Below are 17,009 nucleotides of genomic sequence, written 5' to 3' on the forward strand. Positions count from 1 at the left end.
CGTATCTAATTACAAGCCGCGATTACGAGAGAGGATCTAGGCGCCGCGTAGATAAACTCTCGTGTTTCGTCGATAACACCACGTATCGAACGGCACGGCACGGCACGGCACGGCACTGCCGCGGCGACCGGCAGCTCGACGGCGATTGGTCGGCCGGGAATAACTCATGACGTCATCCACGCTCGCGAGACCTCGACTCTCTCCGCGGGCTTCGAACGGTTTGCCGAACGCGCGTGCGAGGTATTCCCCCACGGTATGAGTCATCGATTGCAGTTTCACACAGTTTCGAGCAAAGGGACCTGCGATTCGTGCGTGCTGCTTTCGAGTTCTACGTACGTCCATTAAGCTCCGCGGTGATCTTCGATCTTCGTCTCCCTCGCTCTCGCTTGCATTCCTTTCGGAGGAGCGTTCGGGAGAGAGAGAGCGAGAGAGAGGGAGAGAGAGAGAGGTTAGAACGCGACGTACTCCGCTCCGACGGTCTCTGTTCCGACGGATTCGCGAGGGTGAACGGCAACATGAAGCTCGACGTCTCCGACGTGCTCTACGACAGCTCCAGCGTGTCCAGCGACAGCGGGGCCTCGCAGAGCTCCCGCGTCAGCCATGATTTTCTCTCCAGCATCGCGAACACGGCCGTGCTGCCGAATAATGTAAGTACCAGCAGGAGTTTTCCCGCAATAAGTATGTCCCGCGTCGCTTTCTCGGCTGTCCGAAGGTCCTCGGTATCCTTACAGGATGCATCGCGATTAAGTCGCGCCGACGATCGAAGTCTCGTCTCGTCTCGTCTCGTCTCGTTGCAAGTGCACGCGTTACGTAACGCACGCGCGACAATAATGCGTTAAACGTTAAAGCGGTTGTCCGCCTTTAGGCGTCGTACATGGCGCGAATGCGCCTCGTGACTTGCTTCGCGTGGCGGATTCGGCCTTTAGATTCGACGGGAGATGTTCGTTATTTTCTTCTTCGCTACAGTAATTTACAATGATTGAAAGAATTGTCTTTTTATCACATATAAAAAAAGGTTATATTGATGAGACAAGAAGTTTAAGAAAGATTTGTGTGAAATAATATAAATGATTGTATTTGCATTTTTGAAACTCATAAATAAAATCTATACAGTTTCAACTAATTTTGCGGATTAAAAATATAAGATATTTTGCACTTTTATTTTTCTATTTAATAAAAATATATATTTATTAAAAAGAAAAATAGAAGTATAAAATAATAGAATAATAATAATAATAATAATATAAATATTCTTCCAATTTTTTACATACGAACTTGAAAGAATATCTAAAATTATATATAGAGGATTGCACTCGAGAAATCGCTAGTTTCTTATCTTGTTTACAAACGTAAAAAACAGCCCGATATCTGAAAACATTCCATCAACATGTGTAAACAGCTATATAAGCTTGCTAATAAATAATTATTCTTGCTTGTACAGTGACATTCGAGTCATCGCAATAAAAAACATTTAAGATATTCTTAATTTCACAGTGTATATGCCGGATTTAAATTAGCTCATCGTTAAAAATATAACTTTGAACTTCCTCGAAGAAATTTCATTAAGATTCAGCTTAAGGTTCAGCTGATTAAAGTGTAAGGAACAATAAAAGAATCTCCTTTGCAATCATAATTCTTCGATTTGAACAGTTCCTATCTTAATTCATAAAAAAAAAATGTTTATTTTTATAAACTTGCGAGATGATGTGGCGATTACATAAATGATTATACATCCGCGACGTAACGTTTTTTGTTATTCTTTATTTAAACGTTTAGCGGAATCGATTGGAATTACGTGGCTCACTGTCTTACTATTATTGTATGACGCATATCTGGTCAATCGTGCATCTGGAAATTGCATGTTATTTCACAGGAACATGAATTCTTAGGCAGGATAATGCACAAGTGCTGCTGCTTATCTGTACTTGTCTCTTAGTGCTGCTCGTGATGACTCATTAGTGGTTTTATACTGTAAAATATGCACGGTGTGTATACCCATCTCCTTTCTGCCGATCGATTTTGAGCGTTACTTGAAGCGTTACTTGCATTAAACGAGTATGTAAAGAATGGGATGTGTGATTAATATTTATTATATGTATGGCGAAAACATTATGACAAACGTAATTGATTAATTATTAAGATTTTGTGCTGATGACCTAGATTCCATTCGCTTCTGTGATTCGATATACCTACATGTAACGATTACAAAAGATGTCGTATGATTAACTGTATTGATTGTTTTAAAAACTATTAAGCACTCACAAAATTGATCGTTCCGAGAATGTTATTAATGCTGATATTTAATCTAGTAAAAATTTATAATTCTTTTTTATTATTTTAAATTTTTATTACTTTTATTTGTTTATTACTTTTTAATACTTTATATAATTTGATACTTTAGATAACTTTCCATGTAGTTTGTGCAAAATTTCGTATAAAATACTAAATTTGTTAATATTGTATTTTATCGAATTCAAACAGTTAAAGTATCTTTTGACACGATACACTTGTCAAGCTGCTACTTCGTTGAAGAGCTCCTTTATCCGGGAATTAGAGACAGAGCGTTGCTAAATTTACAAAGCGCGTGCCGTCATCGCTATAAACCGAACTGCTCGAGTTCGAATGAAAAACACATTTTCGGTCGCCGGGAATGAGTCGCGCGAAAATATCAACGGCGTTATCATATGTGCATCTAATTATGCGTCATGAGTACGCGATAACACGCTACGTCTTATTATTTACACTCACGAAGCCTTCATAAAGCGACGAATATCAGACTGCGGTTTCCGAAAGTATAATAATTTTTTTAAGAAAAAATCCTGACAAAAAATTCTGAGAACGCAATTGACGTTAGTACGTTTAGTTATTAGTGGACAATACTGTTTGAACTTTTTCTGATAGAGCCTTATTTTACTTCATCCACGGCGTGGAGCCGACAAATAAATTAGACGCCCCTGCGCGCGTAGATAAAAGACAACTTTCATTCCGGTCTTGCATAGGTGTCCTTTTAAGGTGCATACCACGTGCACCGTCAGTAAACCTTTGAGTTACTACGGAATTATCCAATCGAACGTTATCTTTCATACTACTACTGCGTCCATTCACCGATCGGGAGAGATCAATGATCTCTCGAGATTGCCGAGTGTTTGCGTTTACGAATGAGTCTTCGCTTCGCGCGAACTTCCAAACGTGAGATTGAATTTTATTCATATTAATTTTTTCTTCTCCGTATTATCTCGCAGATCATACTACGTTGCGGTTTATAAATGACGCGCCAACGATATGCGGTTCGACAATCAATCTTGCTGTACGAATGAGTGAGCGATTTCGATCTTAAACCGCAGCTTAAACAGACGTTTGTTTTTCGTGGTCTTCAAGCACGCGCGAACAATCGAATCCTTAAAACTTCACCGAGTTGTTTAACCCGAGAATCTCTCTCTCTCGTCATCCAGTTTTTTTTCGTAAACGATCACCTGAGTGATTTTTACGCCAATTTAAAATCACTATTAATTATATATTGTATATTATTGATTATTCTACAATTTATTAATATTGGACGATTATGTAAGATAGATTTGTATAGATAATGTTTCCTAAAATACATATATATACACATAAGGAAAAATAAAAAAAAGCAAATATAGATTTTTTTTCATCAGTAAAGAATTCGTGTGACTGAGCGTGATTTCCTCATTTCTGGGGTCACTCGGGTTAAACAAAGATATATAAAACATTCGAGAGATGTAAGATAATTTTTTATTTAGATATAGATAGGTTATTAATTATGACAAATATATTTGTTTTTGATGTTAAATTTAAAAATCAAATTCAATTCAAGAAAAAACTTGTCAATTTTTAGGCTGCAGGTATAAGATTGATGAGAACCTTGCACATAATAGAAGTTAAAACCGGTTTTGAAAAGAATAATCTACTATCGTGTATATATACAATGAATCAAACTTTTAAAAAACTGTTTAAAGTACAAAACACTTCGTTACATCTATATTCGCGATTTATTCTCATGTTGGTCCTTAAAATTAAATTGCTGAAAATTGTTCATCTTTTACTAGTGGTAATCTTTGTAAGTTATTATATTTTGTATATTAAACAAGTAAAAATACATCTTGTTATTTATTATGTAAAAAATTCTATAAATATGACTTTTTAATTCTTTATGGTACGTAAAGCGTAGTGCACAATTAACTTGGTAAGAGATTAAGATCCAAAATTATTTATTATAGCTTAGGTGGAAATAACTGTCATTCTTTTTTAGATTTATTTCTCAATATTTACAATGTTGAAAATGTCTAAATTTTACATTCTGTATAAAAGTATTTATTAAATGATGTTATGTAATTTGTTAATCACGTCATTATCGGTGTTATTTAATAATAACAATTGTCCAGTCTATTCATACCGTAATTTGTTACGTCGGTGTGGCTTATGTATATTTATAGATACAGACAGGAAGTAGAAAATTCTCCTCGTCGCGACGAACAATATCTCTATGGCATCGACAAGGGTTTAGTGCCAGTACGTCTGTCTCTCCCTTCTATAGGATGTCCTAAAACTGAGGACAAAAAAAACTTAGCACACTGATAGTTAGTGCTAAGAATTTAAAAATGAGCGAAAATATAAAAAAACTAATCGTTTTTTATAATCATAAATCTATGATCATAAAGAACTGTTTAACTAAACGTTAAGTTTCTCTTTTTGATCTTTTACTCGTTCGCTTACATTAAGTTTGAGTATATTGAAAAAAAAATTTACTAAATCTTGATACATATTTTTTCAATAATACTAAAAACATTTACTTACAATAAATAAATATTTACTCAATAAAAAAACGATGGTTAAATCAAATTAATGGTTTTTGAACCATATAGATATACGTTTATATTTGGTAAATGTTTAATTAGGATTATTCAAACAAATATTAAAATTTAGTATATTTTTTTCAGTGTAACGTTATATATTCTGCCATAAATTATCGAAAATGAGCTTTCGTGAGTCAAGTATTACAAGCACAGATGATACTATAATTATCTGTCGTCCAATTTAAATTGCACTTTAGCAAAACTTTTTGAAACAATTAGGACGGCAGAGAAATTAGAGCTGCTTTCGAGGAGCGCTCTATCAGCGCTATTTGTGTCATTTATCTTTTTCTCAGGTCTAATGGACAATGAAGAACGACACAAAATAGCGCTAATAGCCTCTCCCCGAATACAGTCTAGATAAGAGAGATTAGATTTTATAATGATGTTTTTATATTTTGAAAGTTATGAACAAAATGTAAAAGTTACAATAAAATTATCTCGATATCTCTGAGATATCTATGGATACAGCCCAAGACACAATGCGACAGAATAGTGATAGCGATAGGAATAACATGATTTCAACCAGAAATCGGATATATCGGAATACACAGTTTCTGATAGGTTGAAATCGTGTTATTCCTATCGCTATCGCTATTCCCTCGTATTGTGTCTTGGACTTTAAACTTGAAATTCGCAACGAATAACATCGTTTCATTGTAATTCGAGGACACCCGATGTATTCTCCGCATGTAAGCAGCATGGCGGTGGTATTGATCTAGCTAGCATTTCGCCTGGCGTGGCTTTGGCCGCCTTCAACAGCTGTTTTATAAAGCGCCGACGTCTCGTGACGACTCGACCATTTAAAAACACGCGTGCACGAGCACGCACGCACGCTTACACGCGCATGCATTTGGCGCGCGCGACACGAATTACATTCTACTGCTGCGCAGTAACGCTTATGCTACTTAGATAGGAACTCCCGAGCCAGCTGTTGTCACCTAATTATCTTTCCCTCTAATAATGAAAGGGTTCCTATGGAGAAAACGACCGATAAAATGCAAATATTACTTATAATGATCAGAAGCGAAAATACATCTGGCTGTTAGATCCATTAAATTTCTCTTTTTAACTCTCGCGTTTACGGTTGCGTAATTATTTCATAAAATTTGGCAAATCTGCGTAAAGGAACTTGCTTCTTCACTCTTGAGAGAAAGTAATAAAAAATTAATGAAGCGAACGATGTTCAATAAACACGCACGGTCATAAACTTCAGCCGTGTGTTTTTCTTTATGGCTCGCGCTTAAAGTATAAGCACGCGCTTTGTACAAAGAAACTGGATGATTCACGATCTTTAATTTATTCCTCTATTGTTCTCTCGGATATTGAAAATGTATACAGAAACTTTCCCGAGTGACGGGCCGATTAAAACTTCCGCTTTTTTCCTTCGTACGAAATTCGGCGTTTGTTATGCCGCGCACACAACGTCCTGCAGCGCGCATTACAGCTCAGCCGGATAGCTGCAACCTCCCTCCTCATTAAAATATCTCTTTGTCGCGCGAACAAAGCTGATCCTCTGGTTGCCCGCCGATTTTCTCGTTACCCCGTTATGCTCGTTAAGACACATATCTGGCTGTCAATCACTTGAAAACAAAGTTTCTCTTCTACAAAACGAATGAAAATCCGTGCTACGTATATTTTAATAATAAATATATGATAATGTATTATATATATATACTATATAATAATGATACGTATGCTATTATATAATTGTCTTGTGAGAATATAAAGTTAATCTCAACGATTTAATTGTTATTTTTGCTTTCCCATTAAATTGTTAATTTCGATGCTAGAACCTTGCTTTTAAGAAAATTCCGATGTATAATATTTCAGTTGATTACATGTTCAAGTGTTTTGAATCAACTGAAATATTATACGTCGGAATTTTCTTAAAAGCAAAGTTCTAATCGAAATTAACAAAGTAAATAAACAAGATTTTATAAGGTAGATAACTGATCAAAGATTTTATATAAACTCAAGACGTCACATTATTTAGAATCAAGAGTCAGCAGATTGCTCAGACTTTTGCTTAACGGGACTCTTGCCAAAACTGAATATTCTGTCACATCTAAATCAATTTAATTAATCTTAGTTCTGTTTGAGATTGACTTTGTTAACATTTTTTTATTATTAAATATTCTTAAACAGACAAGCTGAATCAAATTAATGAAGAATAGATTTTCTAATCTTTTTAGGAAATATTAATAGCTATCACGTTTTTATTAAATATTTAGTTGAGTAGAAATATAGTTTGTGGATGATAAATTAAAAAACAATAATTATTACAATAGAGTTTTGTGTAAATAAAATATGTGCGCATAAATTTTGTTATTCTGTACAGTAATCTCACATTTGTGTGAGTATAACTTATCAAGGCAATAATTAAATTAGCAGTTCAAAGAACACGTGAAAATATTACGATTGTTTCCAATGTATCCCGCTGTGCCGCAAACATTATACTGTTTTTTGCTTATCCTGCAGTGTATTTGGTTGTTGCACAAACAAATCTGACGGTATGTTGCACCACGGATAAATAATTTCTAGCCTCCGCCGTTCCTCGTTGCCGCGGCTTGTAATTTTAAGAACGGATGTGTACAATTCTTTTGCAAATATTCAGCGATAGCGTATAAACAACTTGTGAATTAAATTGCATTTAATCTGTAATCGCGATGGAAAACGCGCGCCTTTTCACGAGAGTTCGTTGCACGCAGAAAGTACTATATGTAGTCGCGAAACGCAGCACAAAACAAAGAAAAAGATAAAGAAAGAGAGAGAGGGAGATAAAGAAAGAGATAGAGAAAAAGAGAGAAAGAGGAATCGCGCACGTACATTGGGGGACGTTATTGTTGAAGATAGTTTCTGCTATATAATTCATTCGCACGTCTATTTAAAAAAATTGCAATCAACATCAGTAGTGAGTCATTGCTACTCAAATAACGTTATTTCGTGTGACGTTGGTAGTATATTATCGCGCACGTTTGTCGAACGCGTGCGAGGATAATTAACACTCAAGTGACAGAGTTTCTGATATGGAAAAAAAAAGTTGAATGTTTCGATGTTGAGAGAATTTTGGAACGTTATCTGGGTCTCTTTTTTGAAAAAAAAAAACGTATACGAAAAACTAGAGAAAAACTATAGTATTCGTACATACTAATAATATCCCCCTAATATATATATTATTATATTATATTATATTTATTTTTATATATATATATATATTATATTTTTCGTATAAATTTTTTTTTTCAAGAATAGAGGCTCTAAGCTCTAATGTTTAGGTCTGTTTTCTGTGGCTGAATTAGTGTACACTTTTAGAACTTAAAGTGAGATAGGTATACGTTTGATATTTGTCGAAAGCCAGAAAGAGTTCCAGCACTGAGAGAAAATTAAATAGTTCGAGCAACTATAAATTTGGCAACTTTTGCAATTGAAGTACCTGTAACTAGTTTTACAAAGTAATAGAAACTAAAGTAGTGCTGAATATTATATAAAAATATAGTCACGGTAACAAATTGTATGCACTATTAATTGGTAGTGACTCAACTACATTGAGTAGTTGGACTTCATGCAAATAGGTATAACAATTACATTTTTCTAGTTTAGACAAAAATTTTTAAAGGGTCGCTCAGTACGAGTAGTACGCGGCTTTGTCACCAGAGGGACGTAGCGGAGTTCAGTTTCTCCTCTCTCTAAGAAGAAAACCACTCGCTTACAATAAAAGGCGCAGCGTTGGTTTCAAACTTGGAAGACAAAAATAAATAAAAGAAATGCATACACAAATTTGTAACTACGTATTATAAAGCTTTAATAAGAACAATAAGTAAATTAAGTGAACTAAGAAAATATAGTAATATTAACCATTTATAAATTGATTATATGGTTAATATACTATATTTTCTTAGTTCACTTAATCTAGTATTCTTATTAGAATTTAATAATATGTATATAATTGAGGCGCTATTTCACTACAAATTTATAGTTACTGATACGACTTTTTTCTCTGAGTGAGGGCAGTCTATTGCAGGAACAGAAAACAGACGATTTACTTCGCATCACGTCGAGACCTAAAATTTTTCATTGCCCTCGAACATCGATTCAACCAATTTCGCTGACCTCAGCGCACATCCTGAATGTATCGCGGATTGCAATTTGCACGCTTCCGGCATGCTGACGAAAATCCCCCTTGATCGCCCATGGATCCCCCTCCGGGATCCGGGCGGATCGATTTATCGGATTATGCGAGTTAGCGCGGAACGATCCGCGCTACCTGGAAAAGGGGATCTGGTTCTCCGTGCGTTCCCCAATTCCGTGAAGTGAGCGGAGTCGTCGTCGGAACGAGCAGCGACGCGCGAGGCTGCGGACCGCGCCGATTGGCCGGGCGCTATCGCGCGAATCAGCGATCAACATGGCGGTGACGTCACGGGGAGCGCGCCCGTAATGGAATTAGTGGGGGAAGCGGCGACGGCGGCGACGGTGGCTGGCTTTTCTATATAGTTACTCGGTCACGTTGGCGAGCGCTCAGTCGACGAATGCACGCAGTCACGTGTGGTACGGGGCGAGTGATAAGACGCGCGTTGATATCGATACTTTTGTGACAGAGTGTTTAATTATCCTTCGTCACATTAAGATTTGTTCTTTTCCCGAAGGCGAGATAGTCTTGCTTTCCCCAAGCTATAGCTTTTTTTCTCGACCATTTGAATACTCCAATCTCGAACTCGTCGAACTCGAAAATCCAAAGCGTTGAAGTGAAGTTAACTGAAGCGCAAGATGACGCAACGAGTGCCTAGTACCGGCTATTACGACAATATCATTGAGGACCACAGCTACACGATGTTCTCCATGTATCCGGCGACCACGAACGCCGTGGACTGGCAGCTCATGAAGGAGGAGAATTGCATGGTAAGAGAGTGCTGTCAATTTCACTAGAATCGAATCTCGGGCAGAAAATTGGGGAATTAGCTCGTGACGCACGTCATTGTTTATCGAGATAAACACATTGATATTATTTATCTCCCTCCGTAAGAGAATTCTTTTAAATTACAATATAAAGATACAGAACAAAGAATTTGTTCGAAATATTACTCGAAATATTACTTGATAGTATACATTTTTGTGCAAAAAATAAATACATTTCCGGATTTCCCATCGTAAAGTATTTATACGTTAAAATGTGTTTTCAAATTTTATATAGAGTGCTTTAAATCTTTGACAGTCTTCTTGCAATTATGATTAATTTTTATGTATTGACGTGTTACATATTTTTAAAACATCTTTAAAATATTATATGATTTGTGAAATTTTCCCACGAAAAGCTACTTGCGACAAAACGTAAAATTAACATATCGCGCGTAAATACAGCACGCAAACGGAAGACACGATCGACTTTTAACGCATACAAATCATTGATTACGCGTTTCTTGAGCAGGTGTCACGGTTCAAGGCTGGATCGATAATGCTGAAGCTATGGTTGTGCTTCTAAAAACTTCAATTGCTAAACAGTTTGCGTCCATCAAGACCCGCTCCGGTTTTTTTTAAAAGGAAAAGAAAAGTTCGAAAAATTTTGATGTAGCCTGAGTTTGTCAAATTTTTCGCACCGAAATTCCTAAGTAGTATCTAATTTCGAAATATTTGCCCGTCCATTCAGGTAGCAAAGGTCCGAAGAAAGGTCGAACAAAGACATTTTTTCCCCAAATATAGTCATCCGAAGCAACCTTAGGGCGATAAGTCGGATGTTTGTCGGACGTTAAAACATTAACCTGCGCGATTTTCTTCCTATAGATTTATTAGGAGTCACTGCTAGGCAATCTGTGGTACTCGGCACCGACAAAAATAACGTATCTACTGATTAGATAAATGTGGCGTATTGTTAGCGATGATACCAATGGATGACCGTAAGTGAAAACGCGTGTCTACATTGAAGATGTGGAAATCTATATACTTTGTAAATGTATTTTGTAATAGATAAACGCCCAGAGACCAGATCGTTTGAATAAAGATTAAGAGTAGAGATTACGGAATAATGAGGTGCTGCAAATGATAGTCTAAATCAGAGCGAAAGTATTTTTAATATCATATTTCTAACAACTTATTTATTAATTTAATTTCTTGAGCTATTTAAAATATGCAAATTAATAAGCAATACTCTAAAAGATTTAATGTTTGCATTTGGATCGAAAATATACTTTGTCTTTTTGAGAATACTATTTAAACAAGTCGTAAATGTTTTTAAAACTACGATAATTTATTTTATTTCGATAGGTTTTAATTATTGTATTATTATGTCTAACATTTATAAATAAAACTTATTTATCATAACCCCACGCAATAAATACGTACATCATGAGTCTGATCAGTAGCAGCTTATAATCAGTCGGTGTGTGTTATTTAAACTTGTTATCTAAATCTTTCTACGAATAATCCGTCGTTTAGTATGCACGAGTGAACAATGCATAATCACAAAGGAATCAGTTAATAATTACATGCGTTTCATGTCAGCGAGCGTGTCACGAGAACTAGTAAAGGGAGAGAGACAGAGAGAGAGAGAGAGAGAGAGAGAGAGAGAGAGAGAGAGAGAGAGAAAAGGAGAGTCTTGCATAACGGTTTACAATTAAGCTAATAATCGAGGTCATGCTCCTGATGACGTGTTAGTTTCAAATTTTCCAAGAAGCGACTAACTTATCGCGCTGGATGCTTGAAGCGACGACTCTCACCTGCCGATCCCACTGATTTTGTTTGGCTTCGATTTCTACGAATCCCCATTCAACGTACGCATCGTTTACTCGCTTTATCGTTAAACGGTACTTTCTTGCTGGAACGGGCTTGGCAAATAAATATCACTGTGCAAACTTGTACAAATTTTAAAAGGAATTATGTAATAAAAGTCTGTGTTCATAAATTAATGTTTCGTGTAATAACGAAAAAAAGAGTATTCGGTGAAAAAAGCATATAAGGGATATAGAATGCATTTAGTCTTCCAAATTAGTTTGGCATTATTAAACTAATTTACAGACTAACTTTAAAATGAATATTTTATGAATGTTATTAATAATGAAACAAGCTTTTCTTTTGTGTGAAACTTGTATCTGTATTGAGATAAAAGATATCGAGGGTCTATAAAATTATTTTACGATAGCTGTATCCGTAATTATGAAAAATTTTATTAATAAACTAAATATTATTATATAACAGGAATAACAAAGGTTATCAATATTAAAGGTTATTTAAGAAAAATTTACATATTTGAAAAATTACATTTTGTTCCTTAGATTTTTCTATTTCACAATTTACTTAATTGCCATGCTTACCGAAAGTAATTGCTGTCCAGACTTCCTAGATTATTCGTTATCGCTTAATATGTTTTTATCGTAGCATTTTCTACGGCTAAGAAGTACGCGAAGGTCTTCCTCGAAGCTGATATTTATCGAGGTCTATTATGTAAGAAATCTGCTATACTTTCGAAAGTAATTTCCGCTTTTTGAAGAAAACACATTTTAACCCTTGCGAGTGCAAGAAAATACATTTACTTTTTAAACAACTTAAAATTAATTATAACCATTTGAACGATTAAACATCAATTTGTTGACTTGTACAATTTTCAAGAAGCTTATTATGAATTTATTGTTAGATTTTTATTCTAAATAAAAAATCGAGAATTATTTTATCTTTTAAATAAAACTAAATTTAGACAAAATTCGAGTGTTAGATGTCAAAATTTAATATCTTATAAGATTTATTTTTATCGTGTAACGATAATATCTTTATCGTATAAAATATGCGATAATTATAAAAATCGAAAAAGTTAACGAAGATATTTTGATTTCATTTAATAAATTGTTAATAAAAAATATATATATAAATACGAAAAAAATATGATTTTCTGAATGTATATTATCTGCATGAAACCGAAGAAAAACAGTTAAATCTGACAGGAAACGAGGAGTTAACGCTCGTTAACCCGCCAATTAGAAGGTTTAGTTAAAGGCAGGGTTAAGTTTAGCGAGAGCAATACGTACGGGTCATAAGACAAGAGGTGTCATCCTGCTCCCGGCATTAAGGAGGGAGGTACTTCTTGTTGTTTCCCTATTTGCAGTTACTTATCTCTTCCGCAAGAAAGTCGCGCCAACATAATTCCTTGCGACAACTTAAATCCAAGTGAATAAATTTCTTGTGCTTTCCAAGCATGCTCGCACTGTATATTTTTCGTCGTAAATTTTCCATTAATACATCATTAGGATTTCTACATTTTGACACCAACTATTTGGGAAATTGCCAGAAAACTTATTGTATTCATTTTGAAAGATCGTACAGTTTGAGAATTCTTGTTTTAAGAATCATAAATACTTTTTCTATGGTCTGTATATCAAGTAATTAGTAATTTATTCGCTTTTACTTGATATCAATTATATGAAATAGTACTTTCAGCAACTAAAATAAATGCCCTGTTATTAGAATAAAATAATGTAATAATATGTTAAATGAGCCAAAGACTAGCAAAAAATAGTACATATTTCAATTTTCATATTTCAACCTCTTTCTTAGTTTTTTCTATTTTATAATCTATTTTTAATACGCGAATATTTTTCTGTTTTTCTGACATTTCGTTTATTCGCGAATGTCTTCTATTCACCGTTATCTACGATTTCTTTTATCTTGAATATAGATTTGAGTATAGATAATCGTGCAATTCGACGTTGTTCAAACAATGTCGTACGCAAAAATTTCCGGTGTTGGTAGTCGTTTTTCTTTATTTTTGACATGCTTATCTCAGTTTTGCGTCTCACGAGAGGCGGGGCGCGAGTGAGTCATCGCGCGTAGTTCGCCAGCGATTTATGAATGAAAATCCACGCACGTGTCGCGTGCACGTGTCGTCGTCTCGTAATGACGCGTCGTTACAATTATTCGCGATGGCTCATAAACACGTCGATTATACCTTACTTATTCGCGCGAGATAGATCGATACCAGGAAAAAGGAGTGCATCGCAGAGTTGTACACTTGTAACGAGCCGCGCCGAAGGTTCGCCTTCGCATTCTGGGAAGTCGCCGCGCCAAGGAGGAAAACTTGTTCAAGGTTCAAAGTAATTCTCTTTTTTTTTCGAGTAAAAGAACAAGATTACTGGAAATAATCTTAGTTGAATATAAGCTACAATACTTTGGCGCTGAATTCCAAAATTAATTATATTACGAAATTAGAAACTCTTTAATTACAACTTTAATTTCTTTCCTTTTTCTTTAAAACACCCGCACAGAATAAAGGCCAGAGATTTATTCTAAATACAGAGCGTTTAAAAAAGATGAAACTTACGGCCTTTCGTGTATTCGAAAGGAAATATATTCTAAATAGTTTCACATTCGATTCATCGAAATCCTCGTTGCTTTCCTCGTTGCAACATTTTGCGCGCTCGATTTGTTTTATGGCGTCGATTACGAAAGAGGAAATGGCGCGTGCGTTGTGCTCTTCTAAAGCAAAGTTATAAGGACTTTTTGCGTGTAGCGAACTGGCGATCCGGTGTAGTCGACCTCGAAAGGAGGTTGATTCCGCGGAAAGATATCTTGCGTATGAATGACGTCAATTGGCTTAACACTTTCCCCCGAGAGAATGCTTCGACTTAGTTGGACTTCTTCGCGTAATCTGGTAAACTTTCTCGAAGAAGTGCTTTGAGAATTTATTATACCGTATTAATATTTAAATCAAGCTATTTCTGTAGTTTCATAGTAAACAACGTCTAAATTAATTATGCATTCAGTAAACAATAAACTAAATTTATACATTTTCTTGAGTTAAATTATTAACTATTATTTTAATTAAATTAACGACGTATTGAATAAGAGCATTGGTGACCTATAGAAGTCATTAAAAAAAACTCAAACAGGTATAATTTGACTTATGAATTTAACATTATACGTTATTAAAAACTACTGTCTGGACATTGAAGTAGTGTTTGCTGTGAATAATGTTTTGCTTTTAACGTGCATATTTGCTTTTAAAGTGGCTATTTTGCATAATAAGATCTATAACTACTTATTTATATCTTTAGACGAATTATCGTTTAAACATCTTAAGAAAATATACATATTAATATAGTTATATAATAATAAATAACAGAATAATTTTTTTTTCTCGAATATATATTTATACACGCGTATTATTCTAGAATTCATCAGTCTTCGTTTCAACATCATTCAACAATAAGACATCTCGAATCGGGTATTGAATCCACCGATCTTACTCTTCAGTGTACAGATTCTTTCATGTTATATTCATAATATTTTAAAATCTTTTAAATTTCTTGATTGGTCGCACAGATAGAATTCGGAAAGCAGAAGTCGGCGTGTTTCACGGTACGCCAATCGAGTTGCTGCTCACGGTCTTGCTCGGCGAGGCAATTTCTGCGATGCAAGGTCATAATGTCGATAATACGTCGTCTGTGTTAAGCGCGTCGCGATAATAACGTCTGTTAACTGCGCCTTGGTTTACCTGGGCCGCCGACGAAGACGGCGGTGCGGCCGATTAACGTAATAATATTATTACCGTACGGTGCGCATACACACATACATACGTCGGATTATGGTAAGCCGCGCTCATGCGTCATACGCTCGGGATTATATCTGCTTATAATAACGTCAACCGAAAGAGCCCGCCGTCTCTCTCGTCGTTCCTAGTACGAGCGAGTACCGCTTTAATATCACGAAACCACGCGACTCGCGATACTAGCGAGATATTAGGAACATAAGAAATAAAACTCACCGGTCATTAAGACATGTGATTTCAAGTATTTTCAGGAAAATGTGAAAGTTTTTCAGATATACGTGGCTAATTTATGTTTATCACTGATCGCTCGAGAGACTTGAATGCAAATTATCCAATAGTCGCATTAAATTTCTGATTTGAATAATTTCGCCTAATTATAAATTGTTTAGATAATTTGGAAAGTTCTAGGAATATTGTGAAATTATTGTTGGTTATTTAAATAAATTGATTTTTAATTAATGTTGATTGTGTAAATAAATTGATTATTTTTTATTGACGATGAACGACGATTAAAATTAATTATAAATAACTGACGTCTGATGTATTTTACGTATTCGTACATTATCAGTCACAATGTAGCGTTGTGTATTTTCCAACGTCACGTTTCTTGCTCGGACGGCGATTTACTAATGAATATCTAATGCGATCGTTTCCACATAATAATCCGTCGCGTTGGAATGACTGGTTATTATTCGCTCTATAATGGATTTCCTTTTGTACGCTATGAAAAACGCGATATAGAAGGAGATAAGATCTGGATCCTTTGAGAGATCTGACGTTGTCGGATCGGGAGAGTAACACTCGCATGGAAGAGAAATAGGTGAATCGAAGAGTCGGGGACCGCGGTGTGGCCCGCGGGCCCATAATTCAAAGCGGGTTCTCTCGAGCATGATGGCATGATAAACTGGCCCGGCTATTCGGAGCGATGCGCTCGCGAGTTCGAGAGGTCGTAGAACCCTGCGGGCCCTCTTTTTAAAGAGTGCGTTATGACGCGTGGGATAAACGTATCCAATTTCGTGGAACTATTGTCCGCGCTCGCGACGGATACGAAGGCCATAAAAACTACGGAGGCCGACACAAAGAGCCGACCTGTCCGGATATCGTCAAATGGATTAGTGTTAAAAGCCGAACACATGCAATGTGAGTGAGGATTGAAATACGGTGGAAATTTAATTATTCTTTAATTTAATTGTCGCGGATGCATCTAGAAGTTACAAACTTAATCTAGATTATATCAGAATTAGGACAACTTGGTCAAAACGAAAATGATTCGTAAAACATAAAGTTTAAAAAATTTGATTTTTTCCTCTCCAATTTTTTAAGTGCTTTTAATATTAATCATTAATTTCTTTATTATTAATAGGAAAATGATAAGGATAAGATAAAAAGATGAATTTTGATTTATGTTGAAAAACGAAAAGTGTTACGATAAATGCAGTTGCATTTTCTAAGAGTAATCAGCGCAATAATGTCGAGCAGCCGTTTCTGAGAGACAAAGGAGATAAAGCTGACATGCATGACTGGAGATACAAGAGCAAAGTAGGTTCCTAAGAAATGCGAGGTAGAGAGAGAAAAATTCGATAAGAGGAAACAATGGACATGTAGTA

At 35.5% G+C, this 17,009-nt stretch overlaps 1 protein-coding gene across 2 annotated transcripts in view; it reads left to right on the plus strand.

Moving 5' to 3' along the window:
- Window positions 1-290: 290 nt before the first annotated feature.
- kay (transcription factor kayak) overlaps window positions 291-17,009 on the plus strand; it is a 36,864-nt gene continuing 20,145 nt past the window's right edge. Inside the window, exon 1 of one of the 2 annotated variants that reach the window (XM_018455784.1) lies at window positions 291-647. In XM_018455784.1, coding sequence (XP_018311286.1) covers window positions 516-647 — 132 coding nt within the window. In that variant the 5' untranslated portion in view covers window positions 291-515. Of the gene's footprint in view, window positions 648-9,402; window positions 9,774-17,009 lie in introns of those variants that run through there. The other variant, XM_018455785.1, reaches the window with a different exon arrangement.

The sequence above is a fragment of the Mycetomoellerius zeteki genome, unplaced genomic scaffold (genome assembly GCF_001594055.1).
Source record: "Mycetomoellerius zeteki isolate Tzet28-1 unplaced genomic scaffold, Tzet1.0 scaffold512, whole genome shotgun sequence".
NCBI lineage: Eukaryota > Metazoa > Arthropoda > Insecta > Hymenoptera > Formicidae > Mycetomoellerius > Mycetomoellerius zeteki.